The 27,500-nt window shown below is 42.9% G+C and overlaps 1 protein-coding gene across 2 annotated transcripts in view; it reads right to left on the bottom strand.

The window, feature by feature from the left end:
- The window catches only part of mdfi (MyoD family inhibitor), a 77,517-nt gene that overhangs the window by 11,494 nt on the left and 38,523 nt on the right, over positions 1 to 27,500 (bottom strand). For both annotated transcript variants that reach the window (XM_080423711.1, XM_080423712.1), the window contains exon 3: positions 26,850 to 26,990. In XM_080423711.1, the coding sequence (XP_080279837.1) occupies positions 26,850 to 26,990 (141 nt within the window). The remainder of the gene's footprint in view (positions 1 to 26,849; positions 26,991 to 27,500) is intronic.

The raw sequence follows: 27,500 nt of genomic DNA, 5'->3' as shown, positions 1-27,500 counted from the left end.
CCGAAGGAGTATACCTTGTTCCGTACGCCCACAGCGGTTCGGGGGGATCTCTGGGAATCCCTCCCTCCTTTCAGGTGAATCGTCCAGCGAAACATGTCACACACCAGCAAGAGCTTGAATCAATGTTGGGCGAATCCGGATAAGTTACTAGTCAGAGGTTCAACATGTTTTCGGTGCTAAATGACATCTTGTTTATTTGAACATGCATTTTAAAGGACAATTACGTGTTTGTGATAACGATGATGTGATATCATGGCATTATGTGTAGAATCGCTAATGACGGTACTCAGAATAGCCATTTTGGTTTTACATTTTGTTCGTCAGTTGTTATGACATCACTTATCTCCATATTTGGGCATATCGAGAGACAGACATGCTAATGCTCTGTTTCTCAACGTCGAGTCTGGCGACCACCGGGGGTCCAAATGGACCCTTATGGGTCTGTAACTCTGAGAGAGTGATTCTCAACCTTCTTAATTTCACAGACACCCAATTTGATACCATTTTGATCTCTGGTACCCGGCTCTAGATGACTCCTATGTTATGACCTTTAGAAAAACACATCTAGCTCGGATTTCTTCTTTTTTTTGTGAAAACAAGCCATATTCAACTGCCGATTACAACAGCATGGACGATCGCGGTGAAAATGTTTTTGTTCGGGTGGATAGACGAGACCCTCCCCCTCCCCCCAGACAGCTTTGTTTACATCCGTGTGCACATCGTGGCTTCCCGTGGGTCTCCGTGGATCGTCAATATAAGGTAAAAACGCCTGCAGAGGTGGATGAATTAATTAATTAAATCCTGGCAGTCAATGTGTTAAGACCGGGAACGCATCTGTGTCATTTAACATTTCTTTGGCTATTAAAAAATAGCAGATATACAAGCTCATGAGTGCCACGCTATGAGCTTGTATATCTGTAGATCTGAGTATTTCCAATTTTCAGTACTTTTACTTCTACTCCACTACATCTCAGAGGCAAATATTGTACTTTTACTCCATCCACAAGCTCACAATGCGTTGCGATACGACACATTGTAAGCTTGTAGATCTGCTATTTTCAAAAGGTTTTATACATTTTAAAACTTGTGAAATGGGACATTCTGCATAATGAGTACGTTCTACTTTTGGTACTTTAAGTACATTTTGATAATACTTTTGTACTTTTACTCAAGTAAATTTTTTATTCCGGACTTTTACTAGTATTTATACATTGCAGTATTGATACTTTTACTGAAGTAAAACATTTTATTACTTTTTCCACCACTGTATAGGACCAAGGGGGTGGAGCATCCCAAGGGGGTGGAGCCTCCCTATATTGTACAGTATCTCCCAGAACCAGGTCTCTCAGACCCGACAGTCAGCTGTACATGAAGTCGACTAAAACGATGACGAAAAATGTTCGTCGACGACCCTTTTTCCACTGACGAAAACGAAATAAAAAGTAAATAAAAACTAAGCTATGATGACTAAAACTAGACTAAATATATTGACAATTTCGTCAGCAAATAAAAACTAGACTAAAACGTTAGTGAGGGACTAGTGGAGAAGAGATCCAGTACAACAAAGTCATTTTATGTTTGGTTGAGCTCAGGCTCTGAAAATAGCAGATCTACAAGCTCACAACGCGTCGCGTTGTGAGCTTGTAGATCGGCTATTATCAGCATGCAACCAAGTGTAAAATCAGCCATTGGGACGCCATCAAGGCACCGCCTAAATACAATTTAGTCGTCTAAATCAATTGTAGATTTAGTCGACTAAAACTAGACTAAAACTAAAACACTTCATAAGACTGAAATATGACTAAAACTAAGTGGAACTTTTATTAGTATTATTACTATTCAAAAGACTATTACTAAAACTAAATCAAAATCTGCTGTCAAAATCAACACTGCTGACAGTCAGCTGTACATGAAGACTCCAGGGTCTAGCACGGTAAGGACGGGCGACCGCGCCTTTGCCGTGTTGGCACCAAAGTTGTGGAACAAACTCCCTTTGAGGATCAAAGCCGGCCCACCCTAAAGGGACTTATAAAAACATGCTTAAGACCCACCTTTTCACTCTAGAGGACTAGTTTCTACCAGTGGTGGAAAAAGTACTCAAATGTTTTTTAGGTAAAAACTTAGGTAAAAGTATCAATACTGCAATGTATAAATTCTCTGTTACAAGTTAAAGTCCGGAATTAAAAATGTACTTGAGTACAAGAACAAAAGTTTTGGTATCAACATGTACTTAAGTACCAAACGTAGAAAGTACTCGTTATGCAGAATGTCCCATTTCAAGTTTTCAAAATGTATAAAACATATATTGAAAATAGCAGATCCACAAGTAGTAGATAGGCTATTTTCAAATGGCCGAAATTGGTTAATGTATGTTTTGAAATATTGGAAAATTGGAAATACTCCAAGTAAAAGTACTTCAAAATTGTACTTTAGTACTGCAATTGAGTAAATGTACTTTACGCCACTGGTTTCTACTCCCTCCTGCTGTGACTGACTGACAGTGTGATCGATTTCTTCTTGTCCTAGTCGAGTCTTCTTTGTCTTGTCCTATGTTATTCTCTTTGTCTCTTTATTGTCTCTTTCTTCGGACTGCGCCCTGGGCCAGTGTGATAACTGGATTGGGGGCGCACCACAAATACCTAGCCTGAAAGAGCGAGCCCTATTGATGGTCTTGAAGGGCGGATCCAAACCCAGGCGGTTGGATTCCAGCGCCGCTTCCTATTGCTTCATCAATCTATGTCCCCGCAGGCATGGGTTTCCGAGGCTACAAATACCAAACCTATGGCGCGTCCGTAGCCTATATGCGGCGTTTTGACGAGACGCGTGTCTGAAGCGTGGAGTTCGACATTGGTGAACTTTGACAAGGTGTCAACCAATAATAACCCCACTTGGCAGCCATTTTTATCGTAGTTTTCTTTCTGCTTCCAACCACTCCCAACATAACAAGTCAAACAAACTACAGTACTACACAATGAAAAACCGACACTATAGCCCACACAACCCTGCAAGACAAAAGTGAGAAATAGCTGTGTTTGGTGTCTTGGCAGCAAGACGCGTTGGCTGCAACGCTCGTGACGCACATGCGTGACCGTATGCTAAACCCTTCGTAAAGCATGAACGAATACATACAGAAGGAATTGGAATTGGCAACGCCAGCGCCACCCGAAACTCCAGTCTAAATCCTTTGCATACACCCTGTGACTGGTGGGATTTTCCAGTAACGCAATACTGGCCAAATCGCTGACATTTTGCTCGTTCGGACTAAACTCTCCACTCGCACCTCACATGATGTTGTTTTTGCCTGCATGTGTAGCGCAATGGCTTCATCACGAGATATCATCACCTGATCAATTATGGCAGGGGTCTTCAACAGGGGGTCCGGGACCCCTAGGGGGTCCTCAGAGTTACTACAGGGGGTCCGTCAAGTCTTTGTGTGACGGGGAACATTAGCCGAAAATAGCAGATCTACAAGTTGTGAGCTTGTAGATCGGCTATTTTCGGAGAGTTGGTGTAGAGGGGAAAAAGAGCAGACCAGGCGCAGAGCCTAAATATTGAGGGTTTAGAACGTTAACTATCCGAAAATATACATTAGCATGAATCCAACTAGCTATGAAATCTATGAAAAAGTTTAATCTGCAACACAATGTTATACAATATGTAGTGGGGGGTCCCTGCTTCATCTCTCTCTCAGCTAGGGGGTCCTTGGGCTGAAAAACGTTGAAGTCACCTGAATTAACTGGATATCGGATCGGCGTATGGACTCACGTTATTCTCCGATGCCGGGTCCAGCATTTTAGGCAGTATCTCGTCTCTGTCGGGTGGAAACCTCATATGTCCAAAACTGTTACTTTTCAGGATACAAATTCAAAAGTAGCAGATCTACAAACTCGAAACGCTCTTTGCGACGCGTTTTGAGCTTGTAGATCTGCTACTTTTGATGCTTTATTGTGATGCTGTAGTGATCAAGTAGGGGTTCATTTACGGTAAAACACAAAAAGTTAGAATAGGGAGATAAGAGGTTTCTGCCCGACAGCAATGATATGTGTGTGTTGCATGCAGATATAATTTATGTGTGCGTGTGGAGCATTCAATATTGTGTGTGTGTGTGTGTGTGTGTGTGTGTGTGTGTGTGTGTGTGTGTGTGTGTGTGTGTGTGTGTGTGTGTGTGTGTGTGTGTGTGTGTGTGTGTGTGTGTGTGTGTGTGTGTGCGCGTGTGGTGGGTGCGTGCGTGCGTGCAGTGCAGTGCAGCATGCAGATATGGTAGAGAGACAACCAGACACAGACGGAGTCACGGCTGTCTCCACATTGAGCTTGAGGCTAGACAACAATGACTGCTTACTCACACACACACACACACACACACACACACACACACACACACACACACACACACACACACACACACACACACACACACACACACACACACACACACACACACACACACACAGACACGCACAGGAGCAAGCACACAAACACACACAGTACACTACATACACTCACGCATACATACATACATACAAGGTCTCTTTGTCTGTTTAAGCGAGAAAGTCTAAGGATATGAGAGAGAGAGAGAGAGAGAGAGAGAGAGAGAGAGAGAGAGAGAGAGAGAGAGAGAGAGAGAGAGAGAGAGAGAGAGAGAGAGAGAGAGAGAGAAAAATGTTGGTTGCATATTTGTACCAGTTGGATGTGTTGGGTGTGACTCATACGGCAGAGTGACTCAGCACTTTAAAATAACAACAAATAAAGAGCTAAATGACATGATTGGTAGCTGACATGATGGGACCAGCAAACCACAGCCAGAGCAGCACGACATATTATATATTTAAGTAAAAAGTAGCATAGTGTACGTTTCCCCCACAATGTATAAATACTCTGTTACAAGTTAAAAAGCCTGTTATTTAGACTTTGACTTGAGTAAAAGTAGGCTACAAAAGTATTGACTTCAAAATTGCAGTATGAGAGAGAGAGAGAGAGAGAGAGAGAGAGAGAGAGAGAGAGAGAGAGAGAGAGAAGAGAGAGAGAGAGAGAGAGAGAGAGAGAGAGAGAGAGAGAGAGAGAGAGGGGGGTAGTATTGGCCCTGGGCCCTATTCCTGGAAAGGTGAATTAGAGCTAAAGCCTGGCTTTAAACCCCTATCCTGGCTTAATTTAGCCAGGATTAGGGCTGAATCGGTTCCTAGAAAGCTGAATTATCTTGAAGATTAGTTTAGCCAGTTCACCCTGGCTAAGTTTAGCCATGACCCGATTCCACGAAAGAGAATTTAAGCAAGCCTACCTTAGTTACCATGGCAATTTAGCTGTGAAGTTAGCCTGGTCAGGAGCAGGCTAACAGCCAAGCTTACTTAATCCAGTGTCTTTGTTCTTCAAGTTTTTCCACAGTTAATTCAACACATGTGTTTGTATATGGACTCATTTGAATGACCCTGCATTCAAATAAAATGAAATCAATACAATAAGATATAATCAATGTAATTATATTACTGAAATAGTGTGTGACCATGAATCATAATTGTTTCACAATGACTCATGTGATATGTCATTGTCACTCTGTTAACACTATAGTTCATATTGTTGTTAGATGTTTGATAATATATTACCATTTTTTTTTATATTATAAAAAATGTCTAACACATATATATATATATATATATATATATATATATATATATATATATATATATATATATATATATATATATATATATATATATTAGTTACGGGTTTAGAGGAGCCTCTTTGTAAGTCAATAAGGAGCATATTTTAAATTATCAATTTCTAGTCAATGGAGAAATATATTTTTATTTCTTGTCCACCTTTGGAGTTACATCATGATGGCAAGGTCTTGCAAATGTGGGGTTATTGCGTGTCTCATCCCGTCGCGGTCAACCCCCCCGTCCCGTCCCCCGTCCCGTCCCGTCCCGTCCCGTCCCGTCCCGTCCCGTCCCGTCCGTCCCGTGCGTCCCGTTGCGGCCCCCGTCGCAGTACAGCGACCCCCCCCCCCGTCCCCCCCGTCCCGTCCCATCCGTACGTCCTGTTGCCCGTCCGTCGCAAACACACACACACACACACACACACACACACACACACACACACACACACACACACACACACACACACACACACACACACACACACACACACACACACACACTCTGTGTGTGCTTGCAATACTTTGCCACGCTTTCTCCCTGGATCTATTTATTGCGGTCGCGTTTCCTTTCTTGCTTAAATACATTTTACTTCCTTGTATGATTTCATGAGCTGCTGCAGTGCTGCTGTTCAGCCACAGAGAAGAACGCCACTCTGGTTTTGGACTCCATGATTGGTCAAGTTCAAGGATTCTGCTATCGACTTTCATGGTCTTTTATAGAATTACGTGAAACCTGGCTTAATTATCCTGGCTCGACACAGCCTGGCTTGACAAGGTCTAGCTCGACAAAGTCGCTCCTTTTCAGCCTGGCTTGGCGTTCCAGGAACCGAATAAACCAGGCTATACGGACCCGACTTTGTCAAGCCTGGATTTGACTTAAGGCCAGGCTTATTTAATTCACCTTTCAAGGAATAGGGCCCTGCAGGCTCTAGCGTGTGTGTTTTGTCTGCAGGAGTGTGTGTTCACGTATTTATGTGTGCACGAAGGAGTGAGTCACCACTGTCGGCTGACTGACTGCAGAACGCAGCGCTCACCTCTTCATCCATCCATCCATCCATCCATCCATCCATCCAACCATCCAGCTGTGAGCTTGTATATCTAATACATTTTTCTTTTTTTCCTTTACACAAATCTTCTCTTCTGGGGGGTCCCTGGCACAAAACCTGTTCCGATAGGGGTCCACGGCCGAATACATATCAATTTGGGGGGGTCCATGACGTGAAAACATTTGAGAACCACTGACTTGTTCTTTGATTTGATATAATTGCTTTGTTTTTACCTGTGCAGCACTGTGGTCAACTAAGGCTGTGTGAAAATGTGCTGCATAAATAAAGTTTTGATTGATTGAATGACTTCCATCACCTCTGTCCCATATCAGAGAGCTGCACCTCCTCCCCTAAAGGAGCTGCACCTCCTCCTCCCCTAAAGGAGCTGCACCTCCTCCTCTAAAGGAGCTGCACCTCCTCCCCTAAAGGAGCTGCACCTCCTCCCCTAAAGGAGCTGCACCTCCTCCCCTAAAGGCTGACCCTAACCCTGCCCTCTCTGCAGACGTCCCACGGTGGAATGACTCGCAACACTCTACTGTCTATCTTTACGGCTTTTTGTTCTCTGTTCTCTGTCTGTCTGCCCCCCCCCCCTCCACACTCTCTATCTCACACACATGTTTGTATTCCTACACTTTGGAGGACATCAACATTGTAGGACGGTGATTTCATGCCATTTTTTTCGGTAACCCGAAAAAAAAAAACTCCACCTCCTCAATCCCAATCCCTAAACCTAACTTCTAAATGCTTAATCCTAATCCTAACCTAAACCTAAAGCTAACCCCAACCTCAATCTTTTCCTGATTGTGTAAGCATAACTCAAACATATTTGTTGGGACTTTTGGTCCTCGTAAGTATAGTAATACAAGTGTGTACGCACGCACGCACGCACGCACGCACGCACGCACGCACGCACGCACGCACGCACGCACGCACGCACGCACGCACGCACGCACGCACGCACACACACACTACACACACACCCTCCTTCATTTCTCCTAAAAAGTCATGTTTCCTCTCCATCCCACACAGTGTGTCTCTTCTCTCTTCTTGTTGACAGTGAGTCAGTCCAGTTTAGCCACAGTTCTAGAGGCTCTAACACGACAGCAACAAACCCACAACCTCAAATAAGTCACACTAAAAATGAACGAGGAGGGGCTGATATATCCTGTACATTATTGAAGCAAACTGTGGAACCAGCTCCTCAACTCACTCCCAATCTACCGCCGTAGTCTGAGGACTCTCGCCCATTCAATGGTCTGATTCAACGTGATAATGTCCCATTCAATGCATTGATACAGTAGCATCCGAATCAGGTGCCTCAGCCCGTAGCACTTGCCCTAGCCTTGACGACCTTGCAGGCTTAGTCAAAGGTTAAAATGTATCATTTAGATAGCATGTTACGTAGACAGATGCCAGGTTCGTTTGTAGACCTGGCATCCTATAGTGCGTATAGTTTCAATGTAGAGATGATTGATTTTTTGATATTATACAGTTTAGACTGATGATAGGATCTTGGTTTACCCATGTAACTTGTACATTCAAAATATTATAAGTAAGAAAATCAATACATTAAAAAAAAAATTAATTAAAGTAATTATTGGGGTGTAAGTAATTATTGATGGGACGGATGCTTTGCTGTGCCACAGCAAACACTCCGTTTCGAATCTTAAAAAGATGGGAGCAAAACAGAGCAGGAAGAAAATGCGGCGACAAATTGACGACCTTGAACGACAACTCAATGACCAATGACCAACCGAAGGCACAACTTGATAGAGCTGAGAGAATGCAACAGCAACTCGATGACCAACGGAAGGCCGCAACACTACTGGAAGAACAAATTGACAGAGCTATGGCGAAATTAGCAGATCAACAAGCCAAGACAGCCAATACTTCTCCTGATGACTACAACGTAAGGCAGAAGGAGACAAACTGCAGGAGAGACACACAACTGACTGTTACTACACCCAAGGAACACCCCTCAGACGACAGCAACAACCATGATGGTATCAGCGGAGAAGAGAAGCCTGTCACATACAATCAAGGACAGGGGGGAGCAGATGTCACAGCGACACTCTGTCCAAGAAACATATTCCCATTAATTCCATATCCAAACCCTCATCCCCATCCGGGGGCTGGGACACAGCAAGCCAATATAGACGCGTACTCTGCAACAGTACATGTTCAGCGAAACTGGACACCTGATGAATTCAATGACATTGTGAAGGACCTTCCAGACCCGAGAGTTGACGTGGTGCGCTGGTGGGCGGCTGTGTTAGATTTGATTGACTTGTAGTTGGTCACCAGTGTTTTGAACTGGATGAAGCGTCCTTGAGCAAGGCACTGAAGCCCTGACTGCTGCAGATAAGCAGGTTTGTTAAGAGTTACAATTACACTGTGTAATTTACACATTCCATTGTAAATGCAACCCTCATTGTAAATGTAAGGATGAATCCTGTCAATCAGTGTGATTGACAGGAGAGATGATCAGAGGAGCAGAGTTTGTACCATTACTGTTCCACCATGGACTGAAGAATGGGTAGAGTCTCTCAGTGAAGGTGCAGCCAGTGAAAGTTTGGAGATGACCTCTGGTCTCCACATCATAAAAGGAGACCAGACCCTCCTCATAATCCACAAACACTCCCACCTTCTGGATCTCCTCTCTTACAGGGAGGAGGACAGAAGGGCCAGCATAAGCCCTGTACTCATTTCCATTCATCAACCCTATAGTCCAGTAACCACTGTTGGGTCTCAGATAGATGCCTGTCTTCCTGTTGATGGACTCTCTGACCACTCCTACATCCCAGTAAGTCTTCCCTCCAACCTGAACCTCATAGTAAAACCTTCCTGAGGAGAAGCTTTGCTTTCCTAAGACATCGATCCATGTAGAAAATCTCTCGGTGTTGTCTGGGACATTCTTCCTTACGGTTCCATGACTCACTTGTTTTCCATCCTCAGACAGGATGACTCTGCAGTGTGCTGTATCAGGATCCAGAGTCACATCCACCTCATATTGCTGGATCCTCCTCATCTCAGCATCACACAGCTTGTTCTCCATTTCTTGACTGAGTGTCCTCTCCAGTTGTCTAGAACTGTCCCAGTGATGTCTTAGAACCCAAACAGTCACGTCTCAAGTTATGATCCAGGATTGGTCAGATTTGACATCCACTCGGTGCTCTAATGGTTTCAATAGTGTGGAATCAGCCTTTAAATCCAGCTCCTCAAGTCTCCACTCATCAAATATGACGTAATTTTCCCGAATATGGAGTTCCACGTGACTCCAGACCGGCCTCAACGCACTGTGATTGGACACATCAGGTAACCATGGCCACATGGGGCGGCCATAGTTTAATCGTTTGAGGGCCCGCCTAGGAAGGCAAAGGTCCCAGGTTCGATTCCAGGCCTCAGCAATGTGTCAAACTGAGCAAGACACTTAAAGCCCTAACTGCTCCCCGAGCCGCTACAACCAACAGCTGCTCACTGCTCCTAGGATAACAATATAGTGGACAAAAAACATATGATATTTATAACTTTATATCAACAAACATGGACACCGGATCATGGATCAGTGTCCTAACAATGGATTAACTACGAACCTGTGTCAGTGTTCTAACAATGGATTAACTAAGGACCTGTGTCAGTGTTTTAACAATGGATTAACTAAGAACCTGTGTCAGTGTCCTAACAATGGATTAACTAAGGACCTGTGTCAGTGTCCTAACAATGGATTAATTAAGAACCTGTGTCAGTGTTCTATCAATGGATTAACTAAGGACCTGTGTCAGTGTCCTAACAATGGATTAACTAAGGACCTGTGTCAGTGTCCTAACAATGGATTAACTAAGAACCTGTGTCAGTGTCCTAACAATGGATTAACTAAGAACCTGTGTCAGTGTTCTAACAATGGATTAACTAAGGACCTGTGTCAGTGTTTAAATTTAGTTTAAATGAAGGACTAAATACAAGATTGTGTGTGTTTCAGAAATGTTCAAGATAGCTTGTAGATGTGTAATAAGTGGTTCATCAGATTCTGATGCTATTAATTATTTTTGGTGGGGACCCACTGGACCCCCCCTCCCCAAGCAGACCGTCAGACCCTCCTACAGGCTACAACTGTTACCAGCAGTCTTTTTACTCCATTCATTGTACCTGCATGATGGATGTGAATAAAACTGCTGAACCTCACAGGTTGACGTTCATTTCAACGTAGGACAGTTTAGCCGATCTACAAGCTCACAATGCGCCGCACATTTTAAATGTAAATAATCGGACTATCATGGCATGTCGTCGTGTCAATTTAATTTTGTGGGAAGCCAAAATGGTGATCCAGATAAAAATGTGATTAATCGTGCTGCCCTAATGTCTTGTATCATGTTCTTTTAATATCCGAGTACCTTTAGGATCTGCCTGTGAGTGGATCAGGTTTATTATCATGTCCATGTCATATCTGTGTATATTTAGGCTGGGGGGGTGGGGTGGGGGGGGGGGGGGGCGGGTGATGTCAGATTGTTCGGAACATCACAGGAGCAGAGCCACATTGCCTGGTGCATTTATATCCACTTTACAGCATTGGTGCCCAAAGTGGGGTCCGGGGACCCCCAGGGGTCCTTGAGGGGGTTCCAGGGGGTCCCCAGCTAAATGATGGACAGTTAGGAACCAAATGGACCCTTATGGGTCTGCAACTCTGAGAGTGTACACATGGAACCAAATGGACCTGTTAGGGTCCATTTGGTTCCATGTGTACTCTCTCAGAGTTAAATTAACACTGATTTTACGATATAAATGCCATTAAATGGGGATCCATAGCCTAATGCATGTCAAACTGGGGCTCCTTAAAATGGTTGAGAATCACTAATAGAGCCGTAAAAATCTTCTCTTATGGGGGTCCCTGGCATATCTTTTCAAATTGGGGTCCGTGGTCAAATACACATTAATCTAGGGGTCCTTGATATGACAAAGTTTGAGAACCACTGCTTTACAGCATTACATTCACACACACACACATTCTCACACCGACAACGCGAGAATGGAGGAAACCATACAAGGCACCAACCTGGTCATCGGGAGCAATTAGGGGTTCAGTGTCTTGCTCAAGGACACTTTGACACTAACTCTGGGGGGGGTTAGCCTGGGATCGAACCGGGAACCTTTCCGGTTCCACAAGCGGGCCGCTGTATAACCTCCTGAGTCACTGCCGCCCACATGGTTGTCGTCTCCACGAAAAAAGTGCCCGACTGAACTTTTGGATAAAGGCGCCATAGAAATGCAAGAGACCGTTTACAAAGAGATCCGAAACGCGCCGGCCGGCTGGCTACGACCGGTTCCACGGTGTGACTCATTTGGTAAACACTGTGGCTGGCTGGACACACACACACACACACACACACACACACACACACACACACACACACACACACACACACACACTGTGGCTGGACGCACCAACACATGGATGGTTGAACGGCTGCTTTTCTGACTGCCACTTCCACAGACACTCTCTCTCTCTCTCTCTCTCTCTCTCTCTCTCTCTCTCTCTCTCTCTCTCTCTCTCTCTCTCTCTCTCTCTCTCTCTCTCTCTCTCTCTCTCTCTCTCTCTCTCTCTCTCTCTCTCTCTCTCACACACACACACACACACACACACACTTTTGTGTTACTATATACTTGTGAGAACACTTCAGGATGTTAACACCATTGTGCGTCTAGATATAAATCTACATCAACATACAAACAAACAAAACTCCACAATCCTAACCCCTAAACCAAACCTCTAAATGTACTAACCCTAACCCTACTTATGGGGACATTAGGCCCTCACAAGTATAGCAAAACAAGTACACACCCATGCACAAACACACCACATATCCCCTTTCAGAGGAGGAGGGGGAGGAGGAGGAGGAGGAGGAGGGCATATGTTTTTTACGTTTTGGGAGAGAATGAGTAAGATAAGACAGAGTGAGTGTGACATGAGTTTAGCTCTCTGATCAGCTCACCCACTCATGACCCCTGACACGACCCCTGTGACATCACCCCCCCCCCCCCCCCCCCCATGGAAGCCTGACTTTCTAACCACTCACCTCTGTGTCACCTCCTCCTCTGTGTCACCTCCTCCTCTGTCTCATTGACGGTAAAAGCGTGTGTGTGTTGAGGATATTGTCAATATATATCGCTGTTGTCGGGCAGTAACCTCTTATCTCCATATTTTAACTTTTTGTGTTTTTTCGTAAACGTCCCTACTTGATCATTCTACAGCGTCACACAAAAGCATCAAAAGTAGCAGATCTACAAGCTCGAAAGGCGGCTTGAAACGCGGTGTGAAGCAACGCGTTTTGAGCTTGTAGATCTGCTGTTTTTTTTATTTTTATTTTATTTATTTATTTGAATCCTGAAAAGTAACGGTTTTGGAGGTTTCCACCCGACAGAGACCATATCATATTTTTTATCAATGTCAACAATGGAGCCCAAGTAAAAAAATATTAAAACAAATACCAGATTGTTATCCAAAATATAAATAAATATATATATATAATATATATATATATATTTTGTCTATGTTAATTGCAAAAAAAACAGATGAAATATTGGTAAAATGTTTAAGAGTTGTCTAGGGGTGCTTTGGATGGATATCCCATTTATTTACAATTCAAAGGTGCTTTATCGGCATGAGAAAACAGCGTCAAAGTGTCAAAACACAAACAAAAGAAATGGGGAAAGTAACAGAGTGGGAGTAACAGAGACAGACAGACAGACAGACGGACAGACAGACAGACAGACAGACAGAATAGTTGCGTGTGCAGCAGAACTCAGACAGACAGACAGACAGACAGACAGACAGAATAGTTGCTGTGCAGCAGAACTCAGACAGACAGACAGACAGACAGAATAGTTGCGTGTGCAGCAGAACTCGGTGCAGAGTGGAGGGTGTGTAATTAAAGGCAGTGTCATGGTCCTATTACATTTCCCACCAGCCACTACAGCGGCCCAGTCATCACAGCCCCTCCCCTTTAATGACAAGATTACAACCACCAGCCCACCTCAGCATTTCTGACATCCATCTCTGACACGCAACACACGTCTCTATAGTGATGATACTACCATTTCTCCCTTTTCCGATGCCGATTCCCATACCCATAACTTTAAAAGCGTATCGGTCAATACAGAGTACCCTAACCCTAAAAATGTGACGCAAAGCTGTGAGCTTTAGATCTGCCATCTTCAGTGCACAACACTGGCACACACATCTTACAATAAATGCAAACGAATCTCTGTATGTATGTATGTCTGTATGTCTGTATGTCTGTTTGTCTGTATGTCTGTTTGTCTGTATGTATGTCTGCAATCCACGTATCTAAAGAACCGTTCGACCGTCCGGCTTCAAATTCGGCACACACGTCTCAGACGACCCGAGTGAGTGCAGTGCCCGGAGTCCACTCAGTCGGATAGTCAAAGAAATTTAAACAAAGAGTGAAAATAGCCAAAGGACGCGTGTGACAAAAGCGGATGAAGAGTCTGAATAGTGATCTGTTTTGCAGTGACATAACTTCAGTGCTGTAAACCTCCCATCTCCATATCTCCACCAATGAATGGAGGCTTTCTGATGAAGCCACCAAACACTCCTTTACTGCCTTATTTTAAATCCTTGCGCCACGTCGTGGCACACAGAAAATAGCAGATCTACAAGCTGACAACAAGTTGCAGTGTGACGCATTGTGAGCTTGTATGTAGATCAATGCATGACATCAGCGTGCGACTAACTCAGACGCTATCCTCCAGAAGTACGCACACGCAGACACACACAAAAATGCATAGTAAACACGCCCCACACACGCACGCACGCACGTACGCACGCACGTGCACACACACACGCACACACGCACACACACAAGTGTTAACAGCTCACTCTGCACATCGTTCTCAGACAGCTTATCACAGGCCCAAAGCCAGACACATGTTACAGCCATGATGTCATCAGTGTGAGACACAGCATCTGGGCTGAGGAATTGCTTCTGTTTCCTCACACACACACACACACACACACACACACACACACACACACACACACACACACACACACACACCTTCCTATCGCAGAGCAGACGTCACGCCACAATGACCTCACCGCAGACCAGTGTTGCCAGATTTTGTGAGAGAAATAATCAACCAGGTCTAGGAAAACAAGCCCAAAAGAAGCGACTATTGGCCCCATGAGCTCTTTAAGCCTATACACACCGGCTATTTACACAGCCGATCTACAAGCTCACAGCTTGAGCTTGTAGATCTGCTATTTTCAAAGAATCTTGAAATAAAATGTGGTATATTTGGACAATTTTTGAAACATTCTAACAACATAAATCTGGTACGGGGCTCCCTGATTCAAAACTTTTCAGATGGAACCACTGGTTTAAATAACAAATACATTTTTGGGGGAATTGAACCCAAATAAACAACTACACTTTAGAAACAAGCCCCCCAAAACACACCAACCCGCAACTACCAATATTTACAAGCAACTCTACAGAAAAACCCAAGCCCAAAGTTGCTTATAATAAGCGGACATGGCAACACTGCCGCAGGCCTGAGTCACAGCTCTTTTATAACGGGGCCTGTAGCCCCGTAAAGCCAGAGCAGCACAGCTGACGGTTGGATAACAAGCGTGCGTCGTACTGCGCCAGCGTCCGCAAATAGCCCTGATGAGCCAATAGCGGCTGGCTGGTGTGACGTGCAACAGCACAGCACGCCGCACGCCGTCCCGTCCCGTCCTGTCCCGCGGTACGGCAGACACAGATACCTACGTTCTAATAACGGAACACAAGACAATCTGTGTCCGGTAGTGGAATAATTCACTGAAGTTCTGTTAGATAAAGCGGCACTATGTAACTTTTCTTTTATAAATAAAATGTAATATATTCTAACTTATACAATCTGTATTGTAGAGTATGTTAATACAATATAACTTATACAATCTGTATGGTAGAGTATGTTAATACAATATAACTTATACAATCTGTATGGTAGAGTATGTTAATACGATATAACTTATACAATCTGTATGGTAGAGTATGTTAATACAATATAACTTATACAATCTGTATGGTAGAGTATGTTAATACAATATAACTTATACAATCTGTATGGTAGAGTATGTTAATAAAATATAACTTATACAATCTGCAGGGTAGAGTATGTTAATACAATATAACTTATACAATCTGTATGGTAGAGTATGTTAATACAATATAACGTATACAATCTGTAGGGTAGAGTATGTTAATACAATAAAACTTATACAATCTGTATGGTAGAGTATGTTAATACAATATAACTTATACAATCTGTATGGTAGAGTATGTTCTAAATAATTAGGTAGGAGTATAGGTGTAAAACAAAATTGTTTTACACCTACAATTATTTGACAGCTTTAGTTACACGATACTTTGTAGATCTAGATTATTATGACAAAACATACATTAACCACTTAAGCCGTATTTTACACTTTGGCTATTTGGAAAATAGCCGATCTATAAGCTCACAATGTAAGCTTGCAGATCTGCCATTTTCTCTCTGCTATCTTCAGAGCCATGTTGGCCACTCTAAATGGCTACTTACTTATGGAACAATTGTGGTGTTGACCACTTAAACCCTATAAACCTCATTGAACATTAAACAACAATCTGGTACCACCCACCCATAAAACAAACATGGGCAAATTCTCCTTCTACAGCACGGCCACCAAGGTATGGAATAGTCTAACCCCATCCCTCAAAAAATGCAGTTCGCTGGGCTCATTTAAAACAGCCCTAAAAACTCATCTTTCTGGAGGCCATAAGAGGAGGTAGTTTCCCGGTAGACAGATGACCCCCCTCCCCTTTTTTTGTATGTATTTTTTATTTTTCATGCTTTTTTTTGTACGTAGTGATATTTTTTTCTCCGTATTTTTATGTTGATTTTTGAACTGTTTAGTTGCTACTATATATGTCTATGAAATTAATTCAAGGACAAGTCCGCAAGGACTTTTTTGGTCGGACCTTTTAGACAAAAGTATTATAAATGTAACTGTATGGTTTTACATTCTTTTGCCTAATAAAAATTTCAATCAATTCAATCAATCAATCAATTGAATGGCGCCCCTTCTTTTTCCATCCACACCAAACTATGAAATAATGAAAAATAGCCGATGTGCAAGCTCACAGCGTACGCACGTCTGCTATTTTTCGCAGAATGTTCGCTCCCCCAGAATATAGAGATGCTAGGTGGTTAAAAGTACAGAGGGAGGAAGAGATGGATGGAAGAGGAGGCGTTTGATGATGAGTGAATGCACATACACACACGCACACGCACACACACACACACACACACACACACACACACACACACACACACACACACACACACACACACACACACACACAGCGGGGGGGGGGGGAGAGAGAGAGAGAGGATCAGTACATGGCTGTACATTTTGTCCGTTAAGGCGTGGTGTTGCGTAACTGTGCTCATGAACAGCATATGGAGCTGCATGGTGGAGTGTGCATGGACTTTATAGGGATGTAAAAAATGTAAAAGCTGCAAAAAAAGAAGAGAAAAAAAAGACAGGGAGACAGAGGAAGGAGGAGAGAGAGAGAGAGAGAGAAGAAAACAGAAAATCAAAGAGAGAGATAAAGACAGAGTCATAGAAAGTTAAAGAGTCTGCATGTGATATACAGTACTGTGTGTGCGTGTGCGTGTGCGTGTGCGTGTGCGTGTGCGTGTGCGTGTGCGTGTGCGTGTGCGTGTGTGTGTGTGTGTGTGTGCGTGTGCGTGTGAGAGAGAGAGAGAGGAATGTGGGATCAGACCCAGACCAGTCAGTCTCCCAGTCTGGGACTGAAAATACACTAGTGTACACACATGAGGACAGGTAGACAGACATGCACGCGCACACACACACACACACACACACACACACACACACACACACACACACACACACACACACACACACACACACACACACTGCCTTAGCCACTTCCTGACTGTAACGCCTGGTTATTGAGTTACCACAAACTAGCTGTGATGATAACGTGTGTGTGTGAGTGTGTGTGTGTGTGTATGTATGCTACGCCCATGACTGGCCCAGGGTTCCAGGAACTAAAGCTCATAGTAACACATGCTCATATTATCAACTGGCTCCGCCCCCTCACTCTCTCCCCCTCCGTCAAATCCTTCCCTCACTCACTCCATCCATCCATCCATCCATCCCTCCTTTTCTGGGAAGGACAGGAAGGAAGGACAGATTTAGAACCGTTGTTTGAGCCTCGGGACGTTTTCTGAGCCGTTTTCTGGGGTTTGGTGGTTTCGCACATTAAGACAACGTAGAGCTGCAGCCAGCAGCTGGGTCTTGTGTTTGTTATTGTTGGATGCACTGGTCAGCTGAGCAGCCAGCAGCTGGGTCTTGTGTTGTTATTGTTGGATGCATGGTCAGCTGAGCAGAGCAGCAGCAGCATGGCCTTTCACTTAGAGATCCTTCATATCACAGTTCAGATCCTCAGTGTTAAATTAACTCTGAGGGTGTTAGAAAAGGGACTCTTATGGGGCAACACTGTAAGAACCATCTTAAAGGACAAGGCCGGACTAAAATAACATATTAGCCATTTTTTTGGCTACTTATATAGATTCCAAATGACTGGCCATGGGGTCTATTTTACAGGATTGCCCCCAGCAGACCACGGCAGGTGATGTTGGGGGGGAGTGAAGAATTCAGAATCTCAACAAAAGACACTGGTGTCTATCAGTGGTGGAAAAATAACTAAAATGTTTTTCTTAAAGGTAGAGTAAGTGATATTTTTTGGTTAAAACAAAAAGTATTTTGTCAAAAGGTTAAAGCACTATATTCTGATAGTAATCATTGCTATAGAGTGTTTGTTCAGTAACAGGGGTCTCCATGTCTCTCCAGCTCTTTAATAAACAGAAAATACATTATCCGGTAGGTGTCAAAATCTCAGCCAATCAGGAGAAAGTAAAAATTTTTAAGCTTCATTTTTATAGTGTTCCAGTTCCAATTTTGTCTGCTCATTTCTTAGTGTCATCACTTCCAATTTCACTTGTTTAATCTATATCCTGATTGAGTTCTCTTTCCTGATTGGATAAAATTGGAAATGAAACTGAAACTGAAACGAAAATGCATTTTCTGTTTTATAAAGAGCTGGAGAGTCAAGGAGAATCATGTTACTGAACAAATAACCTCGCGTCACCAGTCTTTCCACCTCGGAGGAAAGCCTGTTATGCGTTATTAAAGACCCATATGATCCGGTCTAGCCACGCCTACTAAAAAAACTTAGTAAAAAAAAGAAAAGAAATCTCTTTCCGGATTCTGCCCATCCGGTTTTGCGGTGCCGCTTTGTTTTGGTTCCCCAATCCCTATTTAAATGGAATAGAATTTCCCTGTGGGATTATACAGACGCTAAATAGTCTCCGGATAGTGCATGCACATTTATATTTAAAAAATAAGCTAAACTATGCCGCATCAAGGATTTTATTAGGACGGATCTATTTTGGGGTGACGTCTTTCCGGATCTGCCCATCCGGCCACCTGATGACGCGGATGACGCGCCTAGTGACGTAGAGTTACTTCCGCTCCCGACCGGATCATAGACACGAAAAGATATGCTGCCCAGGCTACTGAACAAACACTCTATAGCAATGAGTACTATCAGAATATAGAGCCATTTAACACTTATTTTAACCAAAGAAAATCACTTACCCTACCTTTAAGTAAAAGTATCAATACTGCAATGTAAAAATACTCTGTTACAAGTAAATTCTGGAATTCAACATTTACTTGAGTAAAAGTATAAAAGTATTGGTATCAAAATATACTTAAAGTACGAAATTAGAAGTACTCATTATGCAGAATGTCCCATTTCACAAGTTTTCAAATTTATACATTTTTGAAAATAGCTATTTTCAAATGGCCGAAATGTACAGGGCTGAAGTGGTTATTGTATGTTTTGTAATAATAATCAAAATCTACAAAGTAACTGGTAACTCAAGTTTTCAAATAAACGTAGTGGAGTAAAAGTACAATATTTGGATCCGAGATGTAGTGGAGTAGAAGTAAAAGTATTGGAAATTGGAAATACTCCAGTAAAGTACACATACCTCAAAATTGTACTTAACTACAGCACCTAAGTAAATGTACTTAGTTACTTTACACCACTGGTGTCTATGAACCGTATTGACAGGAAAGAGGCAGAGGAGAAAACAGTGGAATCAGCTGGGACAGTGCCAGTGTGGGCAGTGCCAGTGGGGGCAGTGCCAGTGGGGCACAAAGGGGCACCAAGGCCACTGTGGCCTCAGGGCATCTCATTTTTATGAGTGGCATGAGGCCAAACTGAGGGGGCACAGCAGCCACAGGCCTTCATGAAATTCCTGCAAAGTGGGGTTCCGGCTACTTGAAAATAGCTGATCAACAAGCTCACAACACGTGAGTTTGTAGATGCAATTCGTTGTGAGCTTGTAGATCTGCTATTTTCAAATAATCTAGAAAATATTTGAAAAAATGTGGAATATTTACTAACACAAATCTTGTAAAATGTCCACCACAAGCTGGCATGGTGTTGACCTCTGTACTAGTCGTATTGTAAGTACCATACAGATTGGTCCAAAGTTCCTGATTGCATCTTTAACGACAGGACGTTTACAAGCTTGGACAGCTAAGCATGCATGACAGAATAGCGCCACCACTCTGTGTGACACAACGTGGCACGGAGTGTGAGACGCTTGAACAAAGTTAAAGGTTCGTAGGAGAAAGAAAGAGAGAGAGGGCTTTAAAGTTCATTTCAAGGGACTGGAAGCACCACGGAGCATGACTGAGACAGCAATGACGTGATGCTCACTTTCTTGTTTGGGGTCTTCTTAAGCTGCAGCGTTTTTGAATTAACTGCAGTGTGTAATAACTGATGTAATAATACTGTAAAAGACAAGTCAAGAGTTCAAGCCTTTCAGCATCTTGTTTCATTATGATTGAAAGCCTAGTGATTCTCAATCTTCTTTTCATTTCAAGGACCCCCCCAGTCTGACATGCATTAGGTCACAGATCCCATTTAATACCATTTATATATCTGGGACCCCCCTGAGTCTAGTTATTTATTAATAATATTCTTTATTGTCCCCTCGGGGGTATTCATCTGCACAGTCTTTTCCAACAGAAAAACACAAAAGTTATGTTAACTAAGGCCCACAATAGCTGATTTACATTACACTAAACATATTGGTACTCCAGGCTAGTGACAAGCCTTTACCATACTAGTGACAGGCCAATACATTTTACAGGAGGCTGATAAGAATATTGAGGTCTATCGTGTCAAATGTTATTTTCACATCTAATGAGATAGACTTCAGATACGATAACTTTGCTCGCATCGGAGGTCATTGGCAATTTTGACTAGATCTAATAATGTGAGTAACAAGATACCGTCTTCTTCAAGGAAAATTGTTAGGTTGATAAAGACAAAGCAGTTTTATTGCATGAGAGTGTTGCTGATGTGGTGTGGAGCAGTTCCAAACCTAATGATAGCCTCTGTCTCCCCCTCTCTCTCTCTCTCTCTCTCTCTCTCTCTCTCTCTCTCTCTCTCTCTCTCTCTCTCTCTCTCTCTCTCTCTGTCTGTCTCACTCTATCGATCGACTGCAGAAAGGAATGAAAACTCTATGAGTCCAGTTTAGTTAGTTTTAGTTCCAGACCTCTGACTTGAATCCCTACCACAGATCAGTGGTTCTCAAAGTGAGTAGGGGGAAAAAATATGTTGTATTTTCTTTATAATCGTCTAAATTGATTAGTTAGGGGCACGGTGGCGCAGTCGGTAGCACTGTCACCTCACAGCTAGAAGATCCTGGGTTCGATTCCCGCAGGGGACGCTGTGGGCGCTGGGGGTGTGTTCTCTCCTCTGCGTCATCAGTGCCCATACATACCCTACCCTAGGTGGGGTTATCTTGTGAGAAAGTGTGAGAACTACTGATTTAGAAGGCATTATTTGTAGAATCGATCTCAGGTCTTGGGTTAAAATAATAATAGTGATGTTAAGTCATGTCATATCATACAGCAGGCCTCTGTTCAAGAGCCAACAACTCCACTGAACATTCATGCTCGCTAGAGTTCTCAAATTCTGCCCGAACCCAACCCAACCCAACCCAACCCTACCCGGCCCGACGTTTTCGGGCCGTGGCCGAAAACGTATATGCTAATTAGTCGGGCCGAGCCGAGCCTCAGGTTCCGAAAAAAGAAAATAAACATTAAACCCCAAAAAACACATTTCAACTGCCTCTAGCGGCCGAACGGTAAGGCTGACGGACTTGTCTTGTGGTGGACATTTTTGTCAAATTTCCATTTTTGCCTAGGACATACAAAACAAATGGATAATAATATTTCCAGAAAAACATAAAGAGCCAGCCCTGAATGACCATAACAGGTCTGTAACTCTGAGAATGTACAAATGTAACCAAATGGACCCTTACGGGTCCATTTGGTTCCATTTGTACACTCTCTAAGAGTAAAGGGAGTCCTTGCAAATAAAACATTTTAGAACAACTAGTATTAGTGGACTCCTAATGTGCCATAGTGTCATACATATTCTGAAGAAAACCTGGAGACTTGACATTCAGTAATTGGGTCTTATGATCAAAATAAGAACACCATAATGTGTAAAAAAGACAATCAAAAATTCTACAAGTTGCTTAAAGGGACAGATTTTGATAAAAATCCTATTTTTATGAAGTCTAGGACCCCATAAACATGATCCTGGTTTGTGTTGTATCTGTGTTTTTAGATTTTTGATCCGTGAGACGCCAACCAAAGCGTCAAATGAGTCATTTGACGCTTTGGTTGGCGTTCTCCGCACTACATGACTGCAGGTGAATACAGGTGTAGTTCAAATCCAAACCAACACCCATAGCTCAAAGGACCGTCCCCGAAGGTGTCACCGTAACATTGTTCAACCTTCTTTCCCCACTCGACCACTCCCATTAGCTACCTCACATGGCGTCTGCAAACATATCAGAGTTATACTTTAGTACCCGGACCCACACGCAGCTAGGCGGGCAGTGAGGAGCAACAACCCGTCGGGGATGTTTCTTAGTGGAACTGACAGAATGTACACGGACCGTGGACGCTTATTATATTGTTGACTATGCCTCATCGCCATGGATGTCCCGACTAGATGGACGTCACCAGCACCGGACTGTCTTCATGGTGGGAACTGGGAAGGAATGTTGAACACACACACACGTTTGCGCTACTCTGCTAATTTACACATGATATTTAGTTTGCTAAAAGATGCAATCAATACAGAACACAATACAACAGCAGCAAAGATTGAAAAGTTTCACGGAACGGAACATTCAAGTCTATTCACTGTTGCCAGATCTTGTGAGAGAAATAAGCAACCAGGTCTATGAAAACAAGCCCAAAAGAAAATACCTATGCCAAGAGCACTTGAAACCAAGACATGGGCTATTTGAAAATTGCCGATCTACAAGCTCACAACGCGTAGCGATGTGATGCATTGTGAGGTTGTAGATCTGCTATTTTCTAAGACATCTTGAGGAAAAAAAGCGCTAAATGTATGGAATATTTTTGAAACATTTTAACAACACAAATCTGGTACAGGGGTCCTTGGCAGAAATTATAATTTCAGATGAGGGTCCGTGGACAAGTACACAATTATTTTATTTATGTATTTAAAAACAAGCCCAAAAAAAGTAACCCGCAACTACCAATATTTACAAAGTCCCAGAGTCGCTTATAATAAGCAGACATGGCAACACTGGTTGACGATGACAACATCAACATGTGTTGATGTTGTTGTAGTGAGAACTGGGAGGGGAAAGTTACAATGTAGACCACACCCCCACGCATCCTCCCCTCCCCACAAGGAAGGGCAGTGCCCCAAAGCATTATGGTCATTGTAGTAATGCAGCAGTCCAGTCAAACCCCAGTCAAAAACACATACTTCTATATTGTTCTGGCCATAGGGTGCAAATTTCAAAATTTGCTACTGTTGTCTACTACAAATATTATTAACATTGAGTGACTGTAAGTTCTTCCAGGGGTGAACTGCTCCTTTAAGTACAATTTTGAGGTATTTGTACTTTACTTGAGTATAGGTAGGGTAAGTGATTTGCTTTGGTTAAAATAAGTGTTAAATAGCTCTATATTCTGATAGTACTCATTGCTATAGAGTGTTTGTTCAGTAAAAGGAGTCTCCTTGTCTCTCCAGCTCTTTATAAAACAGAAAATGCATTTTCGTTTCAGTTTCAGTTTCATTTCCAATTTTATTCAATCAGGACAGAGAACTCAATCAGGATACAGATTAAACAAGTGAAATTGGAAGTGATGACACTAAGAAATGAGCAGGCAAAATTGGAACTGGAACACTATACAAATTAAGCTTAAAAAATTGTACTTTCTCCTGATTGGCTGAGATTTTGACACCTACCGAAAAATTTATTTTCTGTTTATTAAAGAGCTGGAGAGACGGGGAGACTCCTGTTACTGAACAAACACTCTATAGCAATGATTACTATCAGAATATAGTGATTTAACCTTTTAACAAAATACTTTTTGTTTTAACCAAAAAATATCACTTACCCTACCTTTGAGTATTTCCAATTTCCAATACTTTTACTTCTACTCCACTATATCTCAGAGGCAAATATTGTAATTTTACTCCACTACAATTATTTGAAAACTTTAGTTACTAGTTACTTTTCAGATATAAACTATGATATAACAAAACATATATTAACCACTTTAGCCCTATTTTATACATAGGCTATTTGAAAATAGCAGATCTACAAGCTCACAACGCGTCGCATCGCGACACGTTGTGAGCTTGTAGATCGGCTATTTTCAAATATTTAGTACTTTTACTTTTGGTACTTTAAGTACATTTTGATGCCAATACTTTTGTACATTTTTAATTCTGGACTTTTACTTGTAACTGAGTATTTTTATATTGCAGTATTGATACTTTTACTTAAGTAAAGAATTTGAGTACTTTTTCCACCACTGCCAGTTCGTTGCCGTCCAACCTTCCTGTTTGCGAACGCGGAAGGAGGCGCGGCAAAGCCGCGCCTCCGACCAAGTGGAGCTTACTATGTAACCCTGCTCAGGTTGTGTGTGTGTGTGTGTGTGTGTGTGTGTCTGTCCGTCTGTGTTCACCTCTCATTGGCTGCATGCACCCATGTGACTCACATGCGTGCACTGCCTGTAAGCAGCCACCCGAGTGCGCCAGAGTGCAGGAATTTAGACAATGCACACCAGCCTGCCCCACACACACACACACACACACACACACACACACACACACACAGACACACACACACACACACACACACACACACACACACACACACACACACACACACTCACACTGTCAATGTTCTCTCCCCATCACGGTGAAATAACACGGATTACAAGTCTGTAAATACACAATATTTTCGAGCTGCGTTCGCTTCCAGCGTTCGCGCGTCTTACTTGTATATAAAAAAAACTGGTGAAAATGGCCAAAACTCAAACATGGTTTTCAAGATGTTTTGGCCATTATCTCTGGAACGGAAGGTCCAATCCGTCGAGAACTCTAATGCTCGTGTTGTCATGGTGATAGACTCACAAATCCTCCGCCTCTGGACGGACCAGAGCAATGGAGTACAGAATAAAGAGAGAACAGAGCAGAGCAGAGCAAACGCTCACAGATGGGAGACGGAGGAGAGGGAAGGTGTTTCATTTCAACTGCAGAGACCTGCGTGTAGACATGCTCACTACTCTAACCTACTTACAGCTAACATGTGATATGTTATTATTTCTGCTTCAGTGTGTGTGCGTGTGTGTGTGCGTGTGTGTGTGCGTGTGTGTGTGTGTGTGCGTGTGCGTGTGCGTGTGCGTGTGCGTGTGCGTGCGTGTGCGTGCGAGAGTGCGTGCGTGCGTGCGTGCGTGCGTGCGTGCGTGCGTGCGTGCGTGCGTGCGTGCGTGCTTGCGTGTGTGTGTTTGTATTAGGCTACTATACTTTTGAGGACCATATGTCCCCACAAATGTAGTGGAATTTGAGAAATAGACGTTGTGTGTTTGTAGATCTAAAATATTTCGGCTTTGGGCCTAAAAATGGCAAAATGTATAAAAAATAGCTTTCATAAAATCGTTGATGTCCTCCGAAGTATAGTCATACAAACGTGTGTGTGTGTGTGTGTGTGTGTGTGTGTGTGTGTGTGTGTGTGTGTGTGTGTGTGTGTGTGTGTGTGTGTGTGTGTGTGTGTGTGTGTGTGTGTGTGTGTGTGTGTGTGTGTGTGTGTGTGTGTGTGTGATTGCCTGACCTATTTCTTGGAGTGTATGTATTATTTGTTTAAAGGTCGAGACAACGTGACTCATCGCATCACAGGGATCAGTAATGGAACCAAAACACTCAACAATTATTTTACTGTGTGTGTGCGTGTGTGTGTGTGTACTTGAAAAGATTGAGGTTATAGACATTTAGAGGTCAGGGAGGGTTAGCTGTTGGGGTTGGAGTTATGCCAATTTACATGTATTTACATGTATTTGTATTTGTATATCGTCTCTGTCGGGTGGAATGTCCAAAACTGTTATTTTTCAGGATTCAAATTGAAAAACAGCAAAAGTAGCAGATCTACAAGCTCAAAACGTGTCGCTTTACGACACTTTTTTAGTTTTTTTAGCTTGTAGATCTACTTTCAATGCTTTTGTGTGACGCTGTAGTATAATAATAAACGTTATTTGTATAGCACCTTTCATGACATGAAATGCAGCTCAAAGTGCTTTACAGAGCAAGAATACAATTACAGAAATTAATGATACTAATTTAATGATAAAAAAGAAAAAGAAAAGCAAAAGCATAAAACAACATTAAAATAATAGCAAAACAGTGAGGACATGAGCTATCCACAGAGGCTGCCTGTCTTAGGTGTAATGGGAGTTTATTCCACACTGTCGGCCCATAGAAGCAGAATGCTGCTTCACCGTGTTGATCAAGTATCAAGTAGGGCGTTAATTTACCACTGTGTGTGTGTGTGTGTGTGTGTGTGTGTGTGTGTGTGTGTGTGTGTGTGTGTGTGTGTGTGTGTGTGTGTGTGTGTGTGTGTGTGTGCGTGCGTGTGTGTGCGTGTGTGCGTGTACTCACAGGTGATACTCTTGCTCGTTGGTGCCAGGTCCGGGTGTGAGAGGCTGTTGTTGTTGTTGCCATTGTCCCCACCGTCTCCTAGCAACCCCTCTGAGGTGACCTTCGACCTGGGTATGAGGGGCTTCTGGGCATGGGTTACATCTGGAGAGAGACACACACACACACACACACACACACGCACTCACACACACACACACACACACACACACACACACACACACACACACACACACACACAGATACAGACACACACACACACACACACACACACACACACACACACACACACACACACACACACACACACACACACACATTTGAGTTTTGCCCTCCTATGGGTGAGTCTTTATTCTGATACCTGATCAGTGCTTTAGATGAGTCCTTAAAGGAGCTGTAAGTGATATTTTTGGGTTAAAAGTAACTCAAGGTTTTTGTTAAAGCACTACGGTATATTGTGATAGTAATCAGTGCTATAGAGTGTTTGTTCAGTAACAGGAGACTCAGGAGAGACTACCTATCAACTTAAATTTGACAGTGGTCCAATGCAGATGTTGTGTCATCACCTCCAATCTCACTTGTTTATCATGTATCCTGTATGAGCTCTTTCTCTCCTGATTGAATGAAATTGGTACCCTGACCTGTAAATGTATT

Source organism: Gymnoscopelus braueri (assembly GCF_963280865.1).
Source record: "Gymnoscopelus braueri genome assembly, chromosome: 3".
Lineage (NCBI taxonomy): Eukaryota > Metazoa > Chordata > Actinopteri > Myctophiformes > Myctophidae > Gymnoscopelus > Gymnoscopelus braueri.
Note: the sequence above shows the minus strand (reverse complement) of the source record. Positions and strands in the feature narration are given on the sequence as shown.